Raw genomic sequence first — 26499 nt, 5'->3', positions numbered from 1 at the left:
AGTGGCGGCACCGTCAAGACCAGCCCTCCCAACGTGTGGGGTCTCAAGCTGGCCGAAGGTCCCGCGACCCCCAGCCGGCCACCCCACTTCAAAGACGCTCAACGGGACTGTCTGCAGATTGGGGACACAGGGTCCAGGAGTGTCCTATCTCCAAGCCAGGCAAGCCTGACCTGCAACGCTGGATCACACCGAGCAACCGAGCAAAGCTCCAAGGAGCCCAGTACGACCCGTCAACCACCCCACAGATCCGCCGGACTGCACCAACAACCGAGAAAAGCTCCAAGGAGCCCAGTACGACCCTTCAACCATCCCACAGGTCCACCAGACTGCACCAACAACCGAGAAAAGCTCCAAGGAGCCAACCCGGCACACCGCGCTTTCGCGCTACACGAGCGAACCCACTCGCCCCATCCCTCTGCTGGTTTTGGTCCGCGGGGGTCCGTCCGCAAGACCTCTATCACTCGCAGGTGAGTGGCGTTCCCCTATCCGCCACCTGGGGATGATAACGATGTACCTAACTTCTTTGTATATTTTCCTCTATCTAAAAATCTTTATCCGTTCCGTTCCATTTCGTTCCGATTTATTATGTTCTATTACGTTCTCTTCAATTCTATTATATACTATTCTGTTCTATACTTTTCTATTCTATTATATTCTGTTCTATTCTTTTCTGTTCTGTTTTGTTCTGGTCTAATAGCATAGAATAGAATAGAACAGAGTAAAACAGAATATAATAGAGTAGAGTAGACTTGTAACTCAAAATTTTCGCCTGCGCAAAGTAAACGTCCCCTTTCTAAGTTATGGTATTCGCATGTATAATATAATCTCACAAACAATTTTGGAATTGTCTCAACATAAATTCAGTTTTTTATATAAAAATAAAAAAATTAATAGACAAAGCATATTATTCGGTGCAGGATTATATAGTTGATATAGATGTGTGGACTTAGTGACGCTGTATTTCATGCAAGATATTACTAATTTTGTATTAAAACACAGTTTACATATTATTTTCAAAAGAGTAACCGCGGAGTTTCTTACTGATACTTCTCTGCAGGATCACTTATTTGCTGGTTATCATATATGTATATGTACATCTATTTCCTAGTTACCATATATGTACACTTATATTTTACTTACAATATACACTTAGTCTATGTTACTGTTAGTAATGTTTTTTTTTATTTTTTTAAATATATATTTATTTATAAATATAGTTATTATTAATATTTATTTATTTATTACCTAATTTACCTTTTTCAACTATTTTAGTTATTTCATCTGATAAGTAGTCTGACATATGGTTATTGTGAATACAAGAAACTCTTTTCCTAAATAATTAAGCTTATTCAATAATTTGACACCACATGTATTCATAAAGACATTCTATAATTTTAAAAAATAGGTAAAAAAACTTTTTAAGTTAAACGGTTTTATGTTAAACATACATTGCAATGTTTAAGATAAATGTACTAAAAACCAAAAAATAATAAAATAGATACAGTCGTGGGAATTATAAACATATGCATAGACTAGACTAAAATAAAACCGTGGGGCACGTCAATTGTCTACAAATTATCGACTTAATGTGCGATAGAAGAATCGTTTAATTCGTCGTTAAAATAGGCAGTTGGCCCGCAGACGGTGAGGAAATTACTTACTATTTTCTTGCTCATGGAAATTCCAATAGTTATACACTCCATGTAAATAAAAGAGATGTTTCAACTTGTAGACAATTGACGTGCCCCACGGTTTTATTTTAGTCTAGTCTATGCATATGTTTATAATTCCCACGACTGTATCTATTTTATTATTTTTTGGTTTTTAGTACATTTATCTTAAACATTGCAATGTATGTTTAACATAAAACCGTTTAACTTAAAAAGTTTTTTTACCTATTTTTATTTTCTAGTTTTTAGTTTTTATTTCGCATTCTGTTTAATTCATTTAGTGCTTCATTATTGCAAGGCCCATCTTAAATATTGAGGTTGTATAGTGCACTGTATTCTTCTTGTCAAGCCCTTTTATTTGATACCCATATTGGTGGGATTGATAAAAAATTGTTATCAGACATTTGGTAGCGGCGGCCAGCTTAGATTTCAATTTTGCATAGTAAATTCTATTCTACTTGTTGAGACCTTTCATTTGATACCCATGTTGATGGGATTGATAAAACCTAAGTTAACCGCCATTTTGTAGAGGCCGCCATCTTGGATTTTAATTTTATATAGTACATTGATTATACTGGTTGAGCACTTTCATTTGATACCCATATTGATGGGATCGATAAAACCTACGTTAGCCGCCATTTTGTAGCGGCCGCCATCTTGTATTTCAATTTTTTATAGTATATTGTATTCTGCTTGATGAGCCCTTTCATTTGATACCCATATTGATGGGATTGATAAAACCTACGTTATCCGCCATTTTGTAGCGGCCGCCATCTTGGATTTCAATTTTTTATAGTATATTGTATTCTGCTTGTTGAGCCCTTTCATTTGATACCCATATTGATGGGATTAATAAAACATAAATTATCCGCCATTTTGTAGCGGCGGCCATCTTGAATTTATAATGATAATAAATAAACATAATTGTATTGTCACCAAAATCCAAAGTGTATACAAAATTTCAGATTAATCGGTTGACAGGAAGAGGGTGAAATTTGAATTACTAAATTTGACCCAAGAATAAATAATAAATAAAAAATAAAACAAACGGGGTGAGCTAAATAAAACCGTTTAAAAAACCGTTTAAAAATATTTTAATGAAACTAAAATGTTTGTGCTATATAATTTTATTTGGGTATCATATTAAATATTATGTTTAATACATGGTTATTCATTCTACTTTTTTAAGTTTATTGATAGCTGGTAGTCAAACCTGATTTCAGACCAAGCAAGTTTCATTAGTATATATTTTATAACACAGTAGGTACTTGATATGCGCGCAATATGGCACCTATGATTTGTAAGGCAAGGTAATTTCCCCCTATTGTTCTAGTTTCAATAACACATACTAAGAGGGTCAGATTTAATTTGGACTCAGAGAAAAATTCATAATTCAGATCTGAAAATGTGCTAGGACACACTAATTAAACGTAAAATCAAATTAGGAGAATAACAATATTATTATAAGTAAATCAAACATTTGATATAGGATTTTTATTTTCAGCTTGTAAGTATGATGGCATTCTAGAAAATGTCATCTTTTCTCTTTTGTGAACTCGCCTCTGATGCTTCATCATTGCATTCCTGTATCCAAAAGTATTTCCACAAATATTACAAACATGTGTTTTAATACCTAGATGATCAACTTCAAAATGTCTCTGAAGAGCCAATTTGGTGTGAAATGCTCTTTTACAAGAGTCACACTTATGTTCCCTTTCTTTGTGTTTATTTAATATGTGACTGTTTAAGTTGCTCTTAAATAGAAACCTAGCAGGGCATTTTGTACACATGTATCGATAATCTCCCGTATGAGTCCTCATGTGTGTTTTAAGCAGCTCTGCATATTTCCCTTTATATGGACAAAACTGGCATTTATATGGAAAGCCATTTCCATGACGTAAGCTGTGATTGTGATATGCGCATCGTAATCTAAATGATTTACCACATATATCGCAGACATATTTATGATGATTTGGATCATGCATAGTTAAATGTTCTTTGTAGTATGATTTGTTCACAACTTTATTGCACACATAGCATTGAACTTTCGAAGCTACTTTAACTTTGGAGTTTTTAGATTGTTTTCTAGACTTGACAGTTATTGGACAAGATTTAAGAGGCTCTTTATCATAAATGTCTTCTGTATTTTCAAGATCATTACAGTCCAGAGATAAATCGGTGTCCTCTTCTTTAATTGGTGTTTTTAATAACTTATCAGTTTGTGCCGCTATTTTTCTAAATAAAGTCGCGTCTTTTATAAATTTATAACATATTTTACAAAGGTATTTGGGATATTCGTCTTCTTCAGTAACTTCTATATTACCGAATATTCGCAAAGCCGCAACTACGTCAAATTTTCTAGAACCGTATATTGATAAAGCGCCGTCTTTCATACAAACCCTACAAATAGTACTATCTTTACGGAGTAAAGTTTTCAAGTTTATATCGTTGTACAAATTACTGTAATATTCATGAATGTCTGTTGTACTCCTATTTTTAGACATTTTCATTATATAGTACGCGGTTGCCATGTTACTGTTTAGAATTTAGCTACTATTTATAAAAAGCTATATTTTTACAACTATAAGCGTTTTTGTTGACTACTGGTGCTTGTTTATATCACGAACTGTCATTTAAATAATAAAGTAGGTACCAATAAATGAAAATTGACATTTATACAGTGCTACCAACTTTTAGTAATCACAAAACTTATTTTAATTTTTATTTCAAAATATTCAAGTAGTATGTAATTTAAAAAACAAGTTTCTAAAACGGATTTACTCTTTATTTGACTTATCTGTTATTAACTATTTTCATAATTCTAAAGGGTTAGGGACAAAGTAGACCTTTTTAATACTATCGTTAATCCTAAATGATAAATAACCAATGACTATACTACTATGCTATAATTTAGGTAATCTATGAACCAAGATCTTATACATAGGTTTGGCAACTACAGTGATGAGGGAACGTCGGCTTTTAATGGTTTATAGCCGCCAGAGGCATGATCACGAAGTATATATACAAGGAGTCCAAAAGGTACAGGTTTTTCTATAGTAGTCATGTACACCGAGATCATAGTTTTCTTCTCTGCCACTGGCTGCGCTAGAACTTAGGACGTACCGATGCTATTATCTATATATTAATACGTGAAGCAAAAAATTTGTACCCCTTTTTACGAAAATAGCGCGGACGGAGGAGTACGAAATTTCATACACTTGTAGTTTATCTAGAAAAAGAGTGCAGAATGCGAATATATTTTTTTCGCTTCAGTCTGTAATATCCCACTGTTGGACATAGGCCTCTTTCCCCATGTCGGAGAAGAATCAGAGCTTAATCCACCACGCTTTTTTTGTTTTTTTTTGGTATCGCAGGGGAACCCACGAGTACGGGTATTTACGGGTAATGTCCAGGACGCCTAGGTAGGCAGTCCTAGACCGTATGTAGGCTTCAGCACTTGGGGGTGCAATACCGACCAAGCCCCTGCGGGAGCCTTCAGCCGCTTTAATTGGAGGGTCCCGGATCTGCAGGCAACAGGATCCCTCCAGTAACCGGCTGGCTTCGCCAGACTTCTCCTCCATGGGCACTGTCCGGCTCACCTCTGAACAATCCCGACGACGCCATGTCTAGCAGGACCGGGTTCCCATCCCGGCCTGATACGAGCACAGGGACGTTACTGGAGTCACATTAAGTAGCACCTCCTACGCACCCTCGTTCGTCTCCTGAATCCACCACGCTGCTCCAATGCGGGTTGGCGGATATATTCCCTACTATGAATAACGATTGCTATCAGGTGTCTATGATAACAACCGGGACGGACGGCTTAACGTGCTCTCCGAGGCACGGTGGGAAGATCCACAAGGACTGCACATTTTTTTAAAATTATGTATAAAAATATATTATATCAATAAAAGAAATATTACACACACTAACATGTATTTGACAAATAAACGCATATATAATAATAATAATAATAATAATAATAATAATAATAATAATAATAATAAATATATACGCTTTGGTTTATTGTTAAAGTCTGCAGTCAAATTGAAAAAATTAAAAAAGGTTCTTTATTTTCATCATTTTTTGGTTTTCTTTAATTTAATTTTTTTATTATGGTCGAATTTCGACCTCTAGGTGACCACTAGTTATTATTATCACACGTAAACACGCGTTGGCTTGCGAATGTTAAATTTAATTATAAAATATAGCTATCCAGAGCTGTCCATAGCAACAAAACTTCCCGCGCAAAGATTTAAATGAGTACTTCTTGAAAAATGGCTGTGAATAGGTTACTTCTAGGTAAGCGTGCTGTATTTAAGACCGCATTTTCACTTATCGGCAGGTGAAATAGTGGTCAAACGCAAGCCTATCATTGTTTAAAAAAAATGGCGCGCCCTGCCGGCAAAAATTCTATCCCCTAAATTGAGACCATTCGTTCAACATTACGTTCGGACTCCTTGTATCTATACTGCGTGGGCATTAGTATTGTGCTCTGTGGTGGGCATGACGATCGATGGTCTCATGGATTCTCTAATGAAAATAAGTTTAATGAATTTTATGGTACTAATGAGGCAAGTACGTGTAGAAAGTACAATTATTACGTAAAAATATTAATAATGGTAGGTTGTTAGGTACCATATAAGTATTAATTATAAATATGTACATATATATTTGTAAGGCTTTAGATAGTATACTGCACTTTACACTGTTTTCAGCTAAAAATTATTATTCAAGGACAATAGGTAACTGAAGAAATAAAAATTACAAAAAAAAAGTTTTTAAAGCAGTTTTATTTATAAGTAATTAATCAATAATAAAGAGAACGTTTTTCAAACAAAAATAATCACAGACAAAATAAATAAACAGTACATTGATTTGAATTAATAATAATAATACCAATTACATTATCTAGTCACTGTTATTCATCCAAAACAATTTTGGCTATTTTTGTTAAAAATTAATTTTTGTACAATTTATTTTGTTAACACAGTAAAAAATATGACTAAAAAAATCACACTAAAAATAATGGGTATGATTTATCTACACTATTTAATAGGTATGCCACGGGGAAAACTCAACTGTAGTCTATTAGTAAAACAGTACCTACCTAATAAGATTTTTGTCGCTAATTCATCCACTTCTTGTATTTAATGTGAAACTTGGAGAAAATATAAATTATAAAATAATAAAAATTTAATCTTAACAAATAATATTGAAGGTTTTGATTACAAATTAAATTAAAAGTATGTCAATATCTAATATCGACATATGTGTGAGAAACAGTAAATTTTTAAATAATTTATAATGTAGATACATATATTTAAAATAAAATGAATACTACACAATATTGTTCCATGAATACATTAGTCTTTGTTATGTATTTAGAAATTAAAAATATATTCGTTGATATTTTTCTGAATATTATTGAAGTAATATCATCAATACAATGCTATCATAAATTAATGTTTAGCTCCTCTATTCTATCACACATACAAAGCTGTTATACATTTCTACAATTGCTTGTTATAAAACAAATTACACATATCTAGCCACAAGTGATATGCTTCACACTCATCAACCTAGCCAATTAATTTTAATTTTTTACCGGATTATTATTCAAAATTGCACTCTAATGTAATAAAAGATATAAACTATTTGTAAATCAAAAAATATATAATTTAACTCGGCAAACGTTTTCTTGCCGCTAAACGCTATTTAAAAATAGGGGTCGGTGGTAGAAGGCTGAACATTTAGGGTTGAATGTATTTTTCAACGCCAAATTATAATAAAATAAAAAATTAATAATTTATCAAAAAATTAAAAAAAAAATGGGGTGGACTACCCTTAACATTTAGGGGGATGAAAAATAGATGTTGTTCGATTCTCAGACCTACGCAATATGCACACAAAATCTCATGAGAATCGGTCAAGCCGTTTCGGAGGAGTTTAACTACAAACACCGCGACACGAGAATTTTATATATTAGACTAATATGACATTGCAGTTTACCGGTTACTTATCAGAGATTGCTCGTGAGTATATTAGTTTGACAGCAACTACTGCACAATTTTTGTTCAATCTTAACTATAGCAAACTAAAAAATAGCTTAAAAGAAAAATATTGCGTAGATGTGATAGAACTAGCATGCTAGCTTTTTCTGATGAACTAAATACATAATGTAGTATTACATGCTTGCCGTTATAGTTTTTAAGTGACATTTTCACCTGTGACTACACAGATATAATTTTTGTTTATAATACGCAACAAGACTACCAATCCATAATATATTAACAGGATATATTAATGTTATTCTGTTTGACAAATTTAGTATTGTTATATATACATATGTAAGCAGTAAGCAAAATCGAAGCAAACAAATTTAATCATTATGCAGCTATTTAAATATAATCTTATTTAAGAACATGGTAACATTAAATTATTGAAAATATGCTATACTTTGGCTGTTTCACTTAACGCCCACAACGCTATCGACGACGACCGCTGAAATTACCGTTCCACTAACGTAACGCCGTAACGCCACGGTCATTGTACGCGAATTTTATAGGTGCGGTGATAGCGCATATTTGACGCTGTGTGCTCGCAATATGGCGCTTTGTGGCATGATAAAAACATGCAGCTATGGGGGTTGTGAGTAAATATTTCGCGTGGATTGGAGTAAAATATAAATTCAGTATGGATTCCCGTGAATTTATCGTTGCGTTTTTGACGAAACGAATGAGAAATAATGACTCTGAAAGTTCATCAAGTTCTGATGACATACACAGTTTGATATTGAGTTGTTTTTTCGAATTCCCGCCACGTTTTGACGAAAGCCAACTCGGACCTCTAACGGTTATCTATGACGTCGACCGGTCGGTCGCAACGACCACGGGCCTTAGGTGGAATGATACAGAGGTGTTACAATCGCTGCGGACGTTTAGTGGAACGTAATCTTCATAAGAATACAGTCTGAGCAACATTTTTAGTCTCAAACAAACATTCAATATTAAAACATATTCTAAGACTTATCTTTAATTAAATTTAATTTAATCAGGTATATTTAACAAAGAAATCCGTTAATTTGTACCAGAAATTAACTACACATAGTACTATACAGGCTAATTAACATTTTGAACCATAACACCGGCAGTCTAAAGCAAGATCTAAATATTTTTGAATATCACTTTTTATAACTGTATATGCATCAAAAAGGAGTTGAAATATTTTCGTGTACATTTTTAAAAGCACAATAAACTACATTCTATAAATAGTTTATTAAAAGACATTGAAGAAATACTACAAGTTAAATATTATTCGCTGTATGTGGCATTCGCTTAAGTATTTAATATGTAAATATTTCTTTCTAAAATAGGAGTATTCTGTGATTAATACTATTTTAGTATAATTATAAGACCCCTATATAGAAAAAAAGAAAGACGTAAGTTAATTTTAAATATTTGCAAGACAATCTTTAAATAATATAAAGCTACTCTGTTTGTTGTATGATATTGTAGTTTTTTGATAAGTAAACTTGTTTTAATATACAATAGGTTGCAAATGATAAATTTTATGTCTTGTATAGGAGGAAATAATATGTCAATAAATTTGAAGTCTCTTTCAAATCTTATTACAAATAGAAATTGAACTAATCACAACCAATAGGTACCTATTTGAAATTTAAAATATTGATTCAATTTTAAAATAAATATTTAATACAGATTTTATATTTACGCTTTGACGTGTCGGGGTCTTGATACTAATAAATTTATTTAAATAACACTATGTATATTAACATATTATGTCCAATATCAATAGGTAAGATTATAGAATTTCAGGTATAATTCTTACTATAACTATCGCAATACTGTATTTGCAACAACTAATGAGGTAATAAGCAATAATTGATCATTTTGTATTCGTATTTGTTTATAAAATTCAAGTTATTACAGGATGAAATGATTTGTAAGCTAGCTTTGAGTCGACAAAATATTATTTCTTTTATTTTACACTGTTTTGTGAAAATGTTTGAGCAGAGTCAGGAAGATATAGACATATTTCTTTAACTAAATGTAACGATTTATAAAAGTGTGATATAGTTAAATAGTAAGTTACATAAGATATTTTTTAACCGACTTCCAAAAAAGGAGGAGGTTCTCAATTCGACTGTATTTTTTTTTTTTTTTTTTTTTTTTTTTTTATGTATGTTACATCAGAACTTTTGCCGGTGTGGACCGATTTCGACAAATTTTGTTTTAATCGAAAGGTGGTGTGTGCCAATTGGTCCCATTTAAATTTATTTGAGATCTAACAACTACTTTTCGAGTTATATCTAATAATGTGTTTTTACTTGACGCTTTTTTCGTCGACCTACGTTGTATTATACCGTATAACTTTCTACTGGATGTACCGATTTTGATAATTCTTTTTTTGTTGGAAAGGGGATATCCCTAGTTTGGTACCGTGATAAGGAAACTAGGATCTGATGATGGGATCCCAGAGGAATCGAGGGAAACTCTCGAAAATCCGTAATAACTTTTTACTGGGTATACCGATTTTGATAATTTTTAATTTAATCGAAAGCTGATGCTTATCATGTGGTCACATATAAATTTTATTGAGATCTGATAACTACTTTTTGAGTAATCTTTAATAACGCGTAGTTGCTTGACTATTATTTCGTCGATCTACGTTGTATTACTGGTCGATGTAATTGAAGTCGGTTTTTTTTTTCGTTTGCGAGCAAACACAATTATTTAAATAAAAATTTTGGTGTTCATACATACTTATAATTTAGTTTGTCGACTGTTTACAGTATTATAGTTTATCATTAATGTGTAGTAAAAATTAAGTGCTCTTTAGAAATAGTAATAATATATAAAATTTACTTAACTGGAATTATTAATAAACATTTACATGGAATGTATTTTAAGAGCTTTTAAACTAATAGATCTCATTTGACCCTGACAAGTATTGCTGAGTGCAAATGCTAATAAATCTGACAACCTGGACCAATATGAATCATAGTTGGTGGGTAATATGATCGAAGTAGTAAGTTAGATAACACAAGTCTAGAATAATTTCAAATAAATATACAGAATGGACACGGGCGTACCCACAGTGGGGCAAGGGCTGAATTTACTCCACCCTGACTCGAACCTAATAGCAGACATTTTAGATTTTATATTGAAATTTAAGGTAGATTAGATAATTGAGAAATTTTAGGTAGTGTAGATAGTGAAGGTGAATAGAAAGTTGCAGTAACAACATGCAGTTTTCTATTGCTAAACGAGTTTGCACATTTATTTGTTTTTGCCCCTTCTTAACAAAATTTTGGGTACGCGTGCTTCTATTTCCAGATGGTTCCTTATAAAATTGACCATTTACTCCATCGTTTAGATCTTTTATACAATAGAAGCCTTCCATATTGAAGAACTAAGTTACATACATTTACTGAAACGAATAAAGATGAGTTGTTTACAAATTAGATTTTTTGTTATTGTAATATTTTTAAGGGCAAGTTGCTTTAATTTTTTTATAACGATATTTACTATATTTTAGTTGTATAGCTATAATATATTCGCACGTAAGATGTACCTAATATGCAATTACAAGCTCTATATTGGTGCAAAAAATTGAGCAGAATTCGGAGTACATTTATGAATTTGTTAAGTTTATTTCTATTTATGAAAAATATTTTTATATTATTAGTTTAAGAAATACAAATACATTTTTTTAAATATTTTATGCTTTACTTGTCAATTAAGTCAACATTTTGGCGCGAATCCACGAGGAAGCTAAAAGGGTGATAGATACATAATTAAATGTTTAATGAAAATTAAAAAAAAAGATTTAGATTTTTTTTAAACATTTAACTCTCAACCACTTAAATTGCCTCTCTAAATAAATTCTAAATGTGTCTTGGATTCACACCTATTAGCAATTACTTGATTCTTCGTATATCGTCACGATTACTATTTTGAAAATCGTTACTATCAATGTTGACTTAGCCGATGTCAAACTACGGACGAGACAAAAACATTAAAATGCCAGACATTTGCTAATACTCTTTAACATCCATTACTCCGACAATCATAGTCATACTAATTAGACTGTCTGGCTCTACCATAACACTCATTTTTCTAATTACATAACAATTCTTCTAAATAACTGGAACTCATCAAACATCTGGAGTGTGTCAATGACTCAGTCGTATCTAATTTTATAATTTATAATACTATAAAAATTATTCTAATAATTGAACTAAGCAAAGGAAAATTAGCTTGCTTTAACAGTTAGCACGTATTTGATATACTTTCTAAATTTTTTAACCTTTACACGAATTTGCTACTGGCTATAATAATACATTTGTGACTGGTTGTTTTTTTTTTTTTGAGATACAATACCTTTGTGAATGGATTTTCTATATTGGTAACACAGTACTTTTTTCTTTAGAGAGCAACCAGACGAGTATTGCAACCCTGCCATTTTTCTTGCAATTTCTTGTGTTCTTCGTATTGTTGTTCAGATATATGTTTCACTGTTACCGAACCCTGTAATATTTAGACAAATTAAAAAAAAATCTTGATCAATACCTGGTATAAACTTCTATATTAATAAATAAATAATAAAATATTTCTTCTGCTTCAGGTTAAAATGGCTTTTAATAGTGCCAAATGAGCACAGATGATTTCGCCAATGTCACGTAGAATGAAGAATACATGAATGAAATATTTCTTAAAAAATATACGGTCGAATTGAGTAACCTCCTCCTTTTTTGAAGTCGGTTAAAAATAGGCAAACAAAACTAACATTTACTAGTTTCAATATAAGTTGAGTTAGTTACAAGGCTTAAAATTTAATACCATTAAAACATAACGTGAGATGTACATATTACTTTTACTAAAACAGTGCTACTAAAATTGAAGTGTATATATATATTATAGATCAATTTAAAGTATGAACGAATATTACCTTTATCTTTCTGGGATCCAAATTAGCCCCCAATGATTGTACACCCTTCGCCAATTTAGAAAACGGCGATAAGACCATTTCTTTCGTAGCGCTCGACACGGGACTTGCCATATTTTTCAACTGTCTCAAAGCCGACTCGCTGTGCGATTGAGCAATATTCAAAGTTATTTCGTGTTGAGAATTAGATCGATGATAATTGACACCTTCTGGAACATTCTCGTTATCTTCGAAGTTTATGAAACCCGAACTATGGGACAGTTTTTGTGAAAGCATTAGAGAATTTGGTGGTATAGGTTTAGCGGCTTCCGATTCTATTTGAATTTCAGGTGTTATCGATTCCGTATCAAATGGATTTTTCTTGGCTGTATTATTTGGAGTTTTTAATGTCTGTTTTTCTTGGCCAACAGACGTGCTAGCTTCAACAACTTCTTCATGCGGTTCTATTTTAGAAGAATATAGAGGATTTTGTATCAAATCGCAGTCATTATCGTCTTTTCGTTGTTGGTCGCCAATATAATGTTGCATATTTTCAAAATTGTCCAATGTTGGTTCAAATATGTTTGTTCTGTTTTCGTCATCAGATGAGTAGTCCGAACTCATTCCATCCGAGAGGCTTCCTTTCTTCTTGTTATCTCCTTTATTTTGGCCTAATGTGAATATTTTCTTAGTTCGGGTAGCGCTTTGGTCAAATTTTAGTTGAAGGCTTGGTCTAGCTCGAGCGTTGAGTGAGTGACTCAGTTTATTTAACTTACTGAATTGTTCTGTCATGTTGTTTAAGGCTTTTGATCCTACAGGAAAAAGTAAATAATTATAATTCAATATTCATAATATTAAATGTACACAAATACACTAAATAAAAAGTTATAACATTATAATTTATTACTATAAATATGGGCTCAAATAGACAAATACAACATCTAAATGGTAAATTAGACAGTGTTGCTATATACAATTATAGTTATTACTATCTATATCTATAATACAGATATAGATACTATATATATTCTATATTATGAAATAGTATTTTAGCTAAAAATAATATATTAACAACGTTAAAATCATACTGAAGCTTACTAAATTACATAAAATTGTATATTAACTATTATCATACAACTTTTAAACATTTTCAAAGACATTAAATATGTATTTTGTCAAAGTAAAAAATTGTCGATATCACAAATATTTATACGACATCCTTCTACTATACACTTGTAAAATAATATCAATAAGTTTAAAAAAAAAACATTTATTTCGTTAAAATATTAACTAACAGTTTGTGTAGACGAATGCGATAGTCTTGAGCCCGGGTAGTTCGGCCATTTCGTACATTTTACAAGCGGTTGAGGAACTAAACGTAGTATTTGATCCAGTACCGTACTTGTTACTGATGATCCATTCTTTTCTATGACACCAAGTTTTATTTATCAAAGAATTATGTATTACTTAATAATATTATTCCAAAAAATATGTTGCAGGAAAGTCATAGACTATTTTCAGTTAAGTTTAAATATCATTGTCAAAAATGTTTTATGGAAGTATTTTAAAATGAATTGCCATTGCTATGAAAAGAAATTAAAATTATAACTTTGCAATACATTTATTTTTCTATTTTTGAATATTTTGATCACCTTTACAATTTCATTTTATCAACTACCCTCATCCTAATAACCGTTATTTAGTAGTTATTATATATTCATCCAAGATTAACGTAAACATCTTTATTTAACTGTATTCTAAACGTGTCTTTAACATAACATTAAGTTTTGAGATTTGATATATTATTCTTTACGGTCCTATAACAGTCTTTGTAGTTAACCTACAAAGTTAATGTTTTTAGGGGTATATGCATATAGTTTGTATTCACGAATTACTTCTAAGAAGTTCTAATGAATCGATAATTACTATTACACGATTTGCAGACCCCTATTTCTCTTAATAGGCTGTGTTACTCAAAATCTGTTTAGTGATCATTAATTTGGAACTAAGAGAACTAAAGAAAGAAATTTAAACTTTTATAATCATAGAACAAATCTATATAAAGAGACTATTAAATAAGAACAAACGACTACTATCATTTTTAGTCCCAAACGGGGCAGTACAGACGTCAGCAAAACGAACAAGTAACTCACCGACGCTTCGTATATCCGCAACAAGTTGCGTCTCGCTGACGTTTCGGGTGAGTGTGGGTAGACGGGACAAGTCCAGATACAGGGAAGATCTAGCTCCACCGGATGAGCCCTGGGTTGGGTGTATCTGTTTGATCGACGAACATAGATTATTTATTGAATTAAAACTTTTTTACGCACGCTTGACTTGGGGAGTAAGCAGGTGAATGCATGACGAGAGCGTTACGAAAAGTGTGATCACGGAAAGAGAGGTACGAGCACATATTTTCTTTCTTTCTTTTTCTCAAAGCCGTAACTACGTTTAGACTAATTTTAAAAAGGTAACTACGTGTCGTATATCTAAGACACAGTGCAGGCCTAATGTAAGGGCTATTGCTAAAGCAGGTTACTTCAGTGGTACACACTCGATTTTTATACTACTCTTTATTATACACCACAAATACATTACAAGCAAAGCTTAAAGATCGTTACGGAAGGGATATCACAGTTCCACTAGCTCCTTGGAACTTAAAGAGCCAACCGATGGCGGGATAGCCCCCCAACTGCTGACTTTGAAAGACACAGGTCGAAGACGGGCAGCAGCGACTTCGGTGCACTACTATAATACTATGGGCAACACACATGAGTTCTCGCCATTTTTGGCGTGAACTTGTGGAGGCCTATGTCCAGCAGTGGACTGCGATAGACAGAAGTGGTGATGATGATGATGATGATGATGATGATGATGATGATGATGATGATGATGATGATGATGATGATGATGATGATGACGACGACGACGACGACGACTATGACTCGTTTTTACAAAATGAATAATGTTACGCATCTTTTCTTCTACCTTAGTTATTCGTTTTATTATAATATTTTGAATTGTCTTTGACTAAGTCATGTCTTTTGTTTGTTACTCTATAGACTACTATAATACCGTTTATGTACTGCTATAAAAAAATAAAAAAATATATTAGTACCTTGGATTTCCTCCTCTCCAGTTTGACGCCATCGTGGAAGGGCACGGGAGGTAACTTCGCCACATCGCGGGCCACCATCAATGACTCGCAAATTGAATGTAACGATTCTGAAAAAAATCTTTTATGTTACTGTAATTTTGTTTAGTGTTTCAAGTCATTTTAATATCGGCTCTTAATACAGCCCTTTTGTAACAGTACTAAGATGTATAGATAGGAAAACCTATTACTGGCCTTATTATTGTTAATATTATGTTAAATGTTATATATATACGAATTGTAACGCTGTTGGTTTTCGAATAAAATAAAATAAAATAAAATAAAATAAAAAAATAAAACATTACTTTGTGCCCTATACTATAATTGTGTCATTGATTGTCTACGCTTAGTCAAAAAAAGGAGAAAAAAAGGAAACCGCACAGCGCCCGCTGTCTTCCCTTTCGCTTCCCTGTTACGTGAGTCGATACAACAATGGTATCTCCGATAAAATAGCCTTTGACATAATGGCATTAAACATATACACAGACAGTTTGTTCCTAAAGGAACTTGAAGCCTGTTTTAGGTAACAGTATACTCATATAACTAAAATTTTTGTAGTAAAACTTCTTACACACGCTTGACTTGGAGAGTAAGCTGGTGAATGCGTGACAAGAGCGTTACAAAAAGTGTGATCGGGCGAGGCGAACGGAAGTTGAGAGGGAGATGTAAGTTAGTGAAGATAGAAAGAGAGAGAGAGTAAGTTTCCTAATTTTTACTTTAGTGGCTTTTACTAAAGCATACTCGTTTTTTATACATACAAATCCTACATAGTATAAAACAAAGTCGCTTTCTTTGTCCCTATATTCTTATGTCCCTATGTATGCTTAAATCTTTAAAACTACGCAACGGATTTTGATGCGGTTTTTTTTAATAGAGTGATTGAAGAGGAAGGTTTATATGTATAATACATGCGTAATATAATAGAGGAACATTGATAGTTTTTGAAACCGTGCGAAGCCGGGCGGGTCGTTAGTAAATATATATATTACACCCAGACTCGGATCGGGAATGGAAATTATAACCCCTGAAACAGATTGCAGGGCCTGTTAGCACAATTTGAAGGAAATCCGTACAAACTTGTATATATGCGAACTGTCTAGTTGAATATACGCGAAATTGAAAATGATGTATAACATAGCAAAAACATACACAGAAATTCAGAAGTACAGAGACACACAAAGACAAGACAGAGAGTATGTACACAGAAAGACAGAGAGTATATATTTTAAAATTATTTATTCATTGACGAACTGACACAACAAACACTATACTGTTGTCCATTTTCAAACGTGTGCTATTGAAATAATCGTTACAATCTGTGAAAGTTTCCAATTTTCTTAAGATTTCATTTGATACAAACTTCTTACAAAACATTAGAAAACTTTAGACATAATTTCTTCTAGAATTATGGCTTAGCATAACATTTAAAGATTAGTTTATTAATTTATAATCTCACCAATCATCTCGTCTTTAGTGTTGATAACAACAGCCATATTGTTGAAGAACCGCAGACTAGTGGACCGGAACATATGGAAGTAGCCCGTCTCGCTGTTGTACTTGTAGTTGATCCTTATACAGTGTACTGGCTCCGTGGTGCTCTTACGACCCACGCTGAATAGCTGAAATCATTGTACGAATTGAATGACGAATTTGAACGATATTTTTATTTATTTTGACACAAAAAAAAAACAATTAAATTTCACAAATTACATGATATATATGTAAACTAGTTTTAATGGCATTAAAGGCGTGTACGACATTCTTTTAAAAGATTATTACAGTCTACAAATATTTGTGTATGGTCGCAAAAAATGACTTGATTTTTCAGTAAATCAAAAAAAAAAATGTAAATGAATCACGCATTTTCAGAGACGACTCAAAAAGTTCTCGTCAGATCTTGATTAAATTTAAGCCGGCCAGCACCAGCTTTATATTTGTTGTGGGCTGATATTTTGTGGTTGTGTTATGTTGTTTTGTGATTTTGGACCCCGTTACTACAGGGGCTACAATAGGGGCCGTTGTTATGTGTTTATATTTTTGAGATCAAACCGACAGTCGCTAGCGCAGTAGCCAGTTACTGTGACTACTGTACAAGCCCATTGTCAAAATGTAAAGTTAACAATATTATTAAAATTCCTACTATATAAATTAATAAAATAATATATAAATAATAGAAATTAAGTGGTATTACTGTAGCACTAGAGTCCAAAGTCCCAAGTTCGACAGAAGTTACGTCACTCAATGGCACTCGTTGCACAGATAACAAACGGTCGGAAGTTTCGTCATAATCGGTTACATAGTACGCCTCGCTTGTTAGTACTAGCACGCTGTCCATTTCCGTTTCTTGAGGGTCGCCAGTACTGAAAAATAAATATTTAAATAGATTTTTTTGGACAAAGCAAAATAAGTTTGAATTATTGATAGTTTTTTTTTTTTAACAGTAGCTACAAAGTTCCTTACTGATTCTTCTCTGCAGAATCTACATTCCAGATCTAACATTTACATTACAAACTCATATTTTAAATTATAAAATGATGCTTCAAAAGTGCCTTTGAAGCCTATTTGAATGAAATAATTTTCGATTTTAAACTTAAATTCTAATGTAAGAAACAAAAAAAAGAAAAAAAAATTCAATCACAAAATAAATCACTCTTATTATTTATGTGGCATATTAATATAACAATTCTGAATTTTATTGACTCTTCTGTGTTAAGGAGGCCATTATTTATAGAAGCTGCCAGTATAAAAGAAAAAAAAAAGAGAATTTTCAACTCACAACATTTTCACCCACTGTTTCCAAACTGGTTTGTTTAGGTGACTATACAGCTGTTTCCACATTTTTTTTTAGATTACCAGTGTGGCAAACAAACGTACAGCCTACGTGATGATAAGCGGTTATTGCAACCTGAGTCTACAACACTAGGAGGATTGTAGGCGCGTTGCCAACCCTATCCCCTCCCCAGGAGCTCTGATCACCTTACTCGCCACAGGAACACAGAGCCACTTGAGAGCAGTGTTATTTAACCGTAATCTTCTGTAAAGTTGCGGTGCTTCCCCAGAAGAACTGCTCCAGATTTTAAGTAGGATATATCTTGCTGTGCCCTGCCTCAATAATACCTCCTCTCGCCTCCTCAGCCTCTACATTACTACAATATAATACTCGTCAAGAGCAACAATGATGCATTCAAGCCTAATTGATATTGTCGATTATCACTTTGTGCCCTTTCTTATGCCTTCACGTAACTGCAATAGCCAATCTTGTTATCAAGTTTCGGCCACATTGATCGCAGGTAAGGCTACCATTCAAATATTCATATAGTAGCAATAAAATTCGTTCGCTGTGGCGAATACTACCAATGTAACGGCCGAGCTCCTGGTGCAATTGATCCTTGATGCTGTCATCTCAGTCCAGAGTTGGGGTAATAATATTAATATAATAAACATATGTATTTTTTTTTTATTTAGGCGTAATCGCAGTGTAAATAATTCTGTCCGAGATGTGACGAGGATATCTTCCCAGTTTCCTGATTATAGAGTTTTTTTACAACAAAGCCTACACCCGAGTGTAGGGTTTTAGTATTTGGTTTCCGTTTTCAGTAGGACGTATAATGACCGCCATATTGAATGAGCTCACCTTCGTCGCAAGTCGAGTCTCACTAAGTGCCGCTACATCGATATCATAGCGGCGAAGCTACAACTGCTGTTTTGCGTTCACACTCCAAAAGTTACGTTCAATGTTTTTGATTTTTGTTTCTTCAACCACGTTTAATTTAAGGTGCAAGGTAATGATCTTCCAGAAGATCACAGCTAAATAATACTGTTTTCAAGCAGTGTTATATTCCTGTTGGTGAGGAAGGTGACAAAAGCTCCTGGGGGAATTGGGATAGGGTCGGCAGCGCGCTTGCGATGCTTCTGGCGTTGCTGAAGTCTATAAGCTAGGGTAATCGCTTACCATTAGGTGAGCCGTACACTTGTTTGCTGACCTAGTTATATATGAAAACTATCAATAATACTGACTGTGGGTCCGCATCAATGAGTCCCCAGGAACCGAGAACGGGCTCCGTGTCCACTAGCAACTTTTTGCAGTCGTCGATGAGAGACTTCACGTGTTGGGCCATCGCTGCTGTATCGGGAGCGGCTTGCTCCTGGGTATAATAATATAATTTAATATTACTATTATGGTAATGATCGAGAGTTTGCTTTTCTGGTTCGTGAATGTCAGAATCTAGTAACAGATTTAGATTTAGGTAGGGCCTAAGGGGTCGTCCGTTAATCACTTGATGTTTTTTCCAACTTTATAACCTTGTGGGGGGAGCCCTCTTGGTGATATATGGTGAGGTTTTGGGCTAGCTGTCGCAACTTCATACCAAAAAAATCACGTGTATTTTTTCGTGAAAAATGTATTGAAAATTTGGAAAATTAATCAATGTGATACAAATGTCCAGACAGACATTAAGGTTGATAGATAGATAGAGAGATAGATAGATGATTATCGGTTGTTTTTTGGTTTGGAAATCACGTGTTCAACGAAAAATAAATAAATACATTTATCTCATTATAGCCCCTTCCCTTCCGTGTGATGTTTCGTGATTTATTTCGAACGCCCCCTCCCCCTCTGGTCGAGTCTCACGCGATTAATGGACGACCTCTAATAAGTAATATATTCCTCAAAATTTGGAGCAACTCAACTGGGGAATTACGTTGACCTTACAGAAGACAACTGAGGTAGGGCACAGCAGGAATTTCCTGCTCAAAATATGGAGCAGCCCGACTGGGAAAGTACCTCGACCTTACAGAAGATCACAGCTAAATAATACTGTTTCCAAGCAGTATTGTGTTTCTGTTGGTGAGTAAGGTGACCAGAGCTCCTGGGGGGAATTGGGGATTGGGTCGGCAACGCGCTTGCGATGCTTCTGGTGTTGCAGGCGTCTATAAGCTACGGTAATCGCTTACCATCAGGTGAACCGTACGCTTGTTTGCCGACCAAGTGATATAAAAAAAAAGAAGATCACAGGCAAATAATAATTAGTGTTTTGTTTTTGTGGTAAGCAAGTTCAGCGCACCCGTGCGTGTGAGAAGTTAAAAACATCAACCATCTTGACTGTGATACTTCTAATACTTCTCAAATTGGGCTGTTGAGAATTTTGAGTAGGTTATATCTTGCTATCCCCTACCTCGATAAATATATTGATAGAACATGTAACTTACATACGTAACGAAAGGAACCTTAAGGCAGAATAGCAACAATAATGTAAAAGCCTAAGCTACATTGCTTTGCTGAAAACAAAATTTAAGATCATATGTACTCGTGCACTTGTGCATTCATCTTTCGGAAACAAACTCTATGTTTAAATCAATGATTTTAGAATTTGATAGTTTGTCAATAAAAAAAAAAAGACAAAGGACATAACTGTAACATCATGGTTTACAAAGTAAAAACATTTTTTTTCCTTCTAAATTCCAATATTTCTAATAAATAAAACTATTATAATTTAAGCAGTCCAACAAGCCCAAAAATAATCTTATTGATAACATATAGACATCAAAACAAACTACTGCATACCATTTTTCAAACTATACATTTAATACTAGCTGACACCCCGAACTTTGTACCACTATATTTGTTAAGAAAATTAAAATTATTTATGTATTCAACATCAATCTTTCCCAAATTGTCTTTAAACAACTGTCCTCTTAAACCTTGTCCTGACAAAAATGAAGACAAGAAAAAAACATCCAAATTGTTACAGTCGTTCGGAAGTTATAGAACAATTCGACAATCTATACATCTAAATAAAATAGAAGTGTCTGTCTGTATAAAGCGTATTACAAAATAACTACATGCGATAAAAACAAACACGATAACTAAAACGGTTATCGTGTTTGTCTCAACGTGAACGGCTGGACCGATTTTTATGGGATTTTCATTAGAAGATAGAGGAGGTTGGGAAGCAACATTTAGGCTACTTTTTATCCCGGAACTACTGCGAAATCTACGCAAAGATTTACGCGGGAAGACGAATCTATCGAATAAATAGATATGAAATAACCAAACATTTTCTTCTAATATAACAATTTGTGAGCAAAATCTATACATTTATACTAATATTATAAAGCTGAAAAGTTTGTTTGCTTAAACGCGCCCAATCTAGGATTTTTTTTTAAATAGTAATAAAAATTAAACTTAGTAAGCTTCATCATGCACGCACATTTAGCATAAGCACCTTAACGGAGGTACATTTAGTACAATCAGGTACTATTAACTGCTCTGGTATAGATCTCGACTCCCCAGTCATAACATCTATTGCTACCTGACGTAATGCGTCTTTGAACGTCGATAGATAATATCTGAAACAAAGAAGGGTAATTCCTTAGTGAAGAATACCTAGATTCGGTCCTAGGTAGGCTAGCAAAGGTGTAATGGGGACGCGCATTAACTTCAAGACGTTTATTAGAAGAATAGGTCACACTTCAGAAAATGACTACCTTTTTATAACTTGCGTTTACAATTTACACGCCGACATTTTAATCTATATTGAAGCATTCAATTAAGTGTTGATTGAAAAAATAATATATTAAATTGTATGTGATATATCTTGAGTATTCAAAATACTCTATCTCTATCTAATTCAGTAGAAAATTCTGTCTTTTAAACGTTTAAACTAAAAAGAATTTATAGCCCTATTTTCTTTTTGAATATGGTCACACTCTTAATCCAATATAAGTTTTTTTGTTAGATGTCTTCGATTATAGAGGGATGATGATTTCAGATAACATTTTGTCTGTGGCAAATATATTGCGCTTAAATTGTTTTTAGTTTGGCTTGGACGAGACTGAATTTTATTTTTATTATTTTAGTAAATTATACACAATGATTGTAATAAGTGATATATTTTTTTTCTAAAAAACAATGTGAACAATAAAATAAAATAATGTATATTAATTTAATAAGTGGAATAAAATGTGTTTTAGTAAAAAATTGAAAAAGATAATATAATAACAAAACTTATCAGATTATTGCTGTGTTAGTAATTTCGACAAACAAAAAGCAAAAGTAAATAAATATATTGCCACATAGAGTGACACATAACAATACATTTTTGTAAAACTGAAGCGTCAAAACAAAATGGCGAGGAGGTCATAATGAAAGACAAGTGAAGTAAGGGGGTTGTCCATAAAATACGTTAGTAAATAATAGGGGAGGGAGGGTCTTTGCTTAGTATGACAAATAATTGATTTTCAAAATAAAACAAATAAATTATTAATCTGTATGCTATTTCTAATCACAAAATCATTTCTAGGAGTAGGATCTATCTTTTTTGACGTAAAATTTCTTAGGGTGCCACTGAAAGCGTGACTTATCGTGATATTGAGGGGATGGGAGGTGCCCAAAACGATAAAATTCCGAGTGACGTACGTATTTTATGAACGGCCCCTAAAAACCAATTTTATAATTATACTAAACTGACCTCCCCAATTTGTAAGTAATTTCAACTGATACCATTTCACTGGTCAACGCGTGTCCGAAATAGGATGGCATCATTTCTAACTTTGGTCGCTCTGTCTCTATGTTTTCAAGAACCAATAGAGAAGCGGTTTTAATATCGTGCCATAGATTATCTATTTCGTCTATGGTCGCGTCATTGACAGCTTGACCGAGAGCGATGTCTATGGCACATTGCTTTATGGTGTCGTTAAAATGGCGTAACAGGAATCTGAAGTTCAAATTACACTCTTAAGAGTAACTGTTTATTATTAATAAAGTATATTATTATAAATAATAACGTTTTCCTCTCAAATACTTACGCATTAAAAATCATAAAGTTTCTGTGATAAAATTTATCTCAATTTGTTTTTCTTTAATAGCATCCTACAAAGTATTACAAAACTTTAAAAAAAAGACTAGAATTAGTCCAGCCATTTTTGAGTTTTACGTTTAGCAACACAATGCCGATTCATTTTTAATTAAAAAGGAGATAAAAGTCTTTTAGTAAATTAACCAAAACAGCACAGATGATTTCGGTAATATGTCACGTAGGCGAAGGCTATGAAGTAACTGAAAGCTATGCCTTCCCAAACTTCTACTACACCCTTCTACCTTCTCTTCATCCCTAATTTTGTAGATTTTGTAGTGCAAGCGATTATTACAGTTGCTTTTTTATTAGGTGTAATCAAACAGTGTAATTAGTATATTCAGAACTACAGAGATATTGAATTTATAAAGGCGTAGTCAGTGTATTAGCTACTAAAGGTCTTGTTTTTTTTACATTTTATACTGTTTAGTGTGGGTAACATTTTTTATTATATGAAGCCGATTCCGACTTTTCGTTACAAAAACTCACAAGGCAACTGACAAAATTATAATCATCCGGATCTGTTAATGAAAAGTTCCTTAAAAATTGTAATAGTTACATTTGGTGCTTATATTACTATGGTCTTAATAATATTAAAAATCATTTTCACTTATGTTATCAATACTAACTACATACATACCTGTTAGCAGAAGCCACGCCATCTTTCATCATTCCCGTTAATTTTCTTTCCCCAGTGCGCGTGTAATCACCCTGGATTATAAAAAAAACAATTTTCATTTGTGTCACTGTAAATATTAATTAAACAGTAGCATGGCCTTGTGGGTCTCCCGAGCGTGCCTCGGAGTGCACGTTAAGCCGTTGGTCCCGGTTGTCATCATATACACCTTAAATATCGCTATGAGTTACTCTATCGGCACAGCAATAAATATCCTGCTCAAAATCTGGAGCAGCCCCACAGGGGAAATACCTCGACCGTAAGGAAGCTCAGAGCTAAATAATACTGTTTTCAAGCAGTGTTGTTCCTATGGTGAGTAAGGTGACCAAAGCTCCTAGAGGGGATTGGTTATTGGGTCGGCGACACTTTGTGATGCTTATAGTGTTGCAGGCGTCTAAAGGTTATGATAATAATCGCTTACCACCATGTGATATATAAACATAATATATCCGCCAACTCACAGTGGAGTAGCGTCGTGGTTTAAGCTTTTATTATTCTCCTACTTAGGGTCAAGAGACTAATGCTCAGCAGAGGGATACTGAATCGTGAGTTCTATGGTGTGACACGTCACAGGTCACACTACACACGCCACAGGTCACACTACACACGCCACAGGTCACACTGCACACGCCACAGGTCACACTACACACGCCACAGGTCACACTACACACGCCACAGGTCACACTACACACGCCACAGGTCACACTACACACGTCACAGGTCACACTACACACACCACAGGTCACACTACACACGCCACAGGTCACACCACACACGCCACAGGTCCCACTACACACGCCGCCCGTCACTCGGTACCTTGAGCGCCTTGGTGCCGGCGTACTGGCGCGACACGAGGTCGCCGCTGTCGGCCCACATGGCGAGGAAGGCGGTGGACACGCCACAGGTCACACTACACACGCCACCGTCACTCGGTACCTTGAGCGCCTTGGTGCCGGCGTACTGGCGCGACACGAGGTCGCCGCTGTCGGCCCACATGGCGAGGAAGGCGGTGGACACGCCACAGGTCACACTACACACGCCACAGGTCACACTACACACGCCACAGGTCACACTGCACACGCCACAGGTCACACTACACACGCCACAGGTCACACTACACACGCCACAGGTCACACTACACACGCCACAGGTCACACTACACACGTCACAGGTCACACTACACACACCACAGGTCACACTACACACGCCACAGGTCACACCACACACGCCACAGGTCCCACTACACACGCCGCCCGTCACTCGGTACCTTGAGCGCCTTGGTGCCGGCGTACTGGCGCGACACGAGGTCGCCGCTGTCGGCCCACATGGCGAGGAAGGCGGTGGACACGCCACAGGTCACACTACACACGCCACCGTCACTCGGTACCTTGAGCGCCTTGGTGCCGGCGTACTGGCGCGACACGAGGTCGCCGCTGTCGGCCCACATGGCGAGGAAGGCGGTGGACACGCCACAGGTCACACTACACACGCCACCGTCACTCGGTACCTTGAGCGCCTTGGTGCCGGCGTACTGGCGCGACACGAGGTCGCCGCTGTCGGCCCACATGGCGAGGAAGGCGGTGGACACGCCACAGGTCACACTACACACGCCACCGTCACTCGGTACCTTGAGCGCCTTGGTGCCGGCGTACTGGCGCGACACGAGGTCGCCGCTGTCGGCCCACATGGCGAGGAAGGCGGTGGACACGCCACAGGTCACACTACACACGCCACCGTCACTCGGTACCTTGAGCGCCTTGGTGCCGGCGTACTGGCGCGACACGAGGTCGCCGCTGTCGGCCCACATGGCGAGGAAGGCGGTGGACACGCCACAGGTCACACTACACACGCCACCGTCACTCGGTACCTTGAGCGCCTTGGTGCCGGCGTACTGGCGCGACACGAGGTCGCCGCTGTCGGCCCACATGGCGAGGAAGGCGGTGGACACGCCACAGGTCACACTACACACGCCACCGTCACTCGGTACCTTGAGCGCCTTGGTGCCGGCGTACTGGCGCGACACGAGGTCGCCGCTGTCGGCCCACATGGCGAGGAAGGCGGTGGACACGCCACAGGTCACACTACACACGCCACCGTCACTCGGTACCTTGAGCGCCTTGGTGCCGGCGTACTGGCGCGACACGAGGTCGCCGCTGTCGGCCCACATGGCGAGGAAGGCGGTGGACACGCCACAGG

The 26499-nt window shown here is 35.3% G+C and overlaps 2 protein-coding genes across 2 annotated transcripts in view; both read right to left on the bottom strand.

Moving 5' to 3' along the window:
- Positions 1-3019: 3019 nt before the first annotated feature.
- Positions 3020-4201, bottom strand: LOC123665259 (zinc finger protein 93-like). The gene has a single exon (XM_045599585.1). The coding sequence runs from the start codon at positions 4199-4201 to the stop codon at positions 3143-3145; it is 1059 nt and encodes a 352-aa protein (XP_045455541.1). The 3' UTR covers positions 3020-3142.
- Positions 4202-10443: 6242 nt separating this feature from the next.
- The window catches only part of LOC123665270 (phosphatidylinositide phosphatase SAC2), a 34202-nt gene continuing 18146 nt past the window's right edge, over positions 10444-26499 (bottom strand). Inside the window, exons 10-18 of the mRNA XM_045599597.1 lie at positions 24268-24338; positions 21984-22122; positions 19792-19919; positions 17966-18134; positions 17231-17393; positions 15739-15845; positions 14774-14897; positions 12645-13432; positions 10444-12223 (exon numbers count right to left, since the gene is read on the bottom strand). Coding sequence (XP_045455553.1) covers positions 12122-12223; positions 12645-13432; positions 14774-14897; positions 15739-15845; positions 17231-17393; positions 17966-18134; positions 19792-19919; positions 21984-22122; positions 24268-24338 — 1791 coding nt within the window. The 3' untranslated portion in view covers positions 10444-12121. The remainder of the gene's footprint in view (positions 12224-12644; positions 13433-14773; positions 14898-15738; positions 15846-17230; positions 17394-17965; positions 18135-19791; positions 19920-21983; positions 22123-24267; positions 24339-26499) is intronic.

This window comes from Melitaea cinxia, chromosome 23 (assembly GCF_905220565.1).
Source record: "Melitaea cinxia chromosome 23, ilMelCinx1.1, whole genome shotgun sequence".
Taxonomy (NCBI): Eukaryota; Metazoa; Arthropoda; class Insecta; order Lepidoptera; family Nymphalidae; genus Melitaea; species Melitaea cinxia.
Note: the sequence above shows the minus strand (reverse complement) of the source record. Positions and strands in the feature narration are given on the sequence as shown.

What these genes read in the sequence shown, in the direction of transcription:
- LOC123665259 (XM_045599585.1), bottom strand. Translation starts at nt 4,201, where the DNA reads ATGGCAACCGCGTACTATATAATGAAAATGTCTAAAAATAGGAGTACA.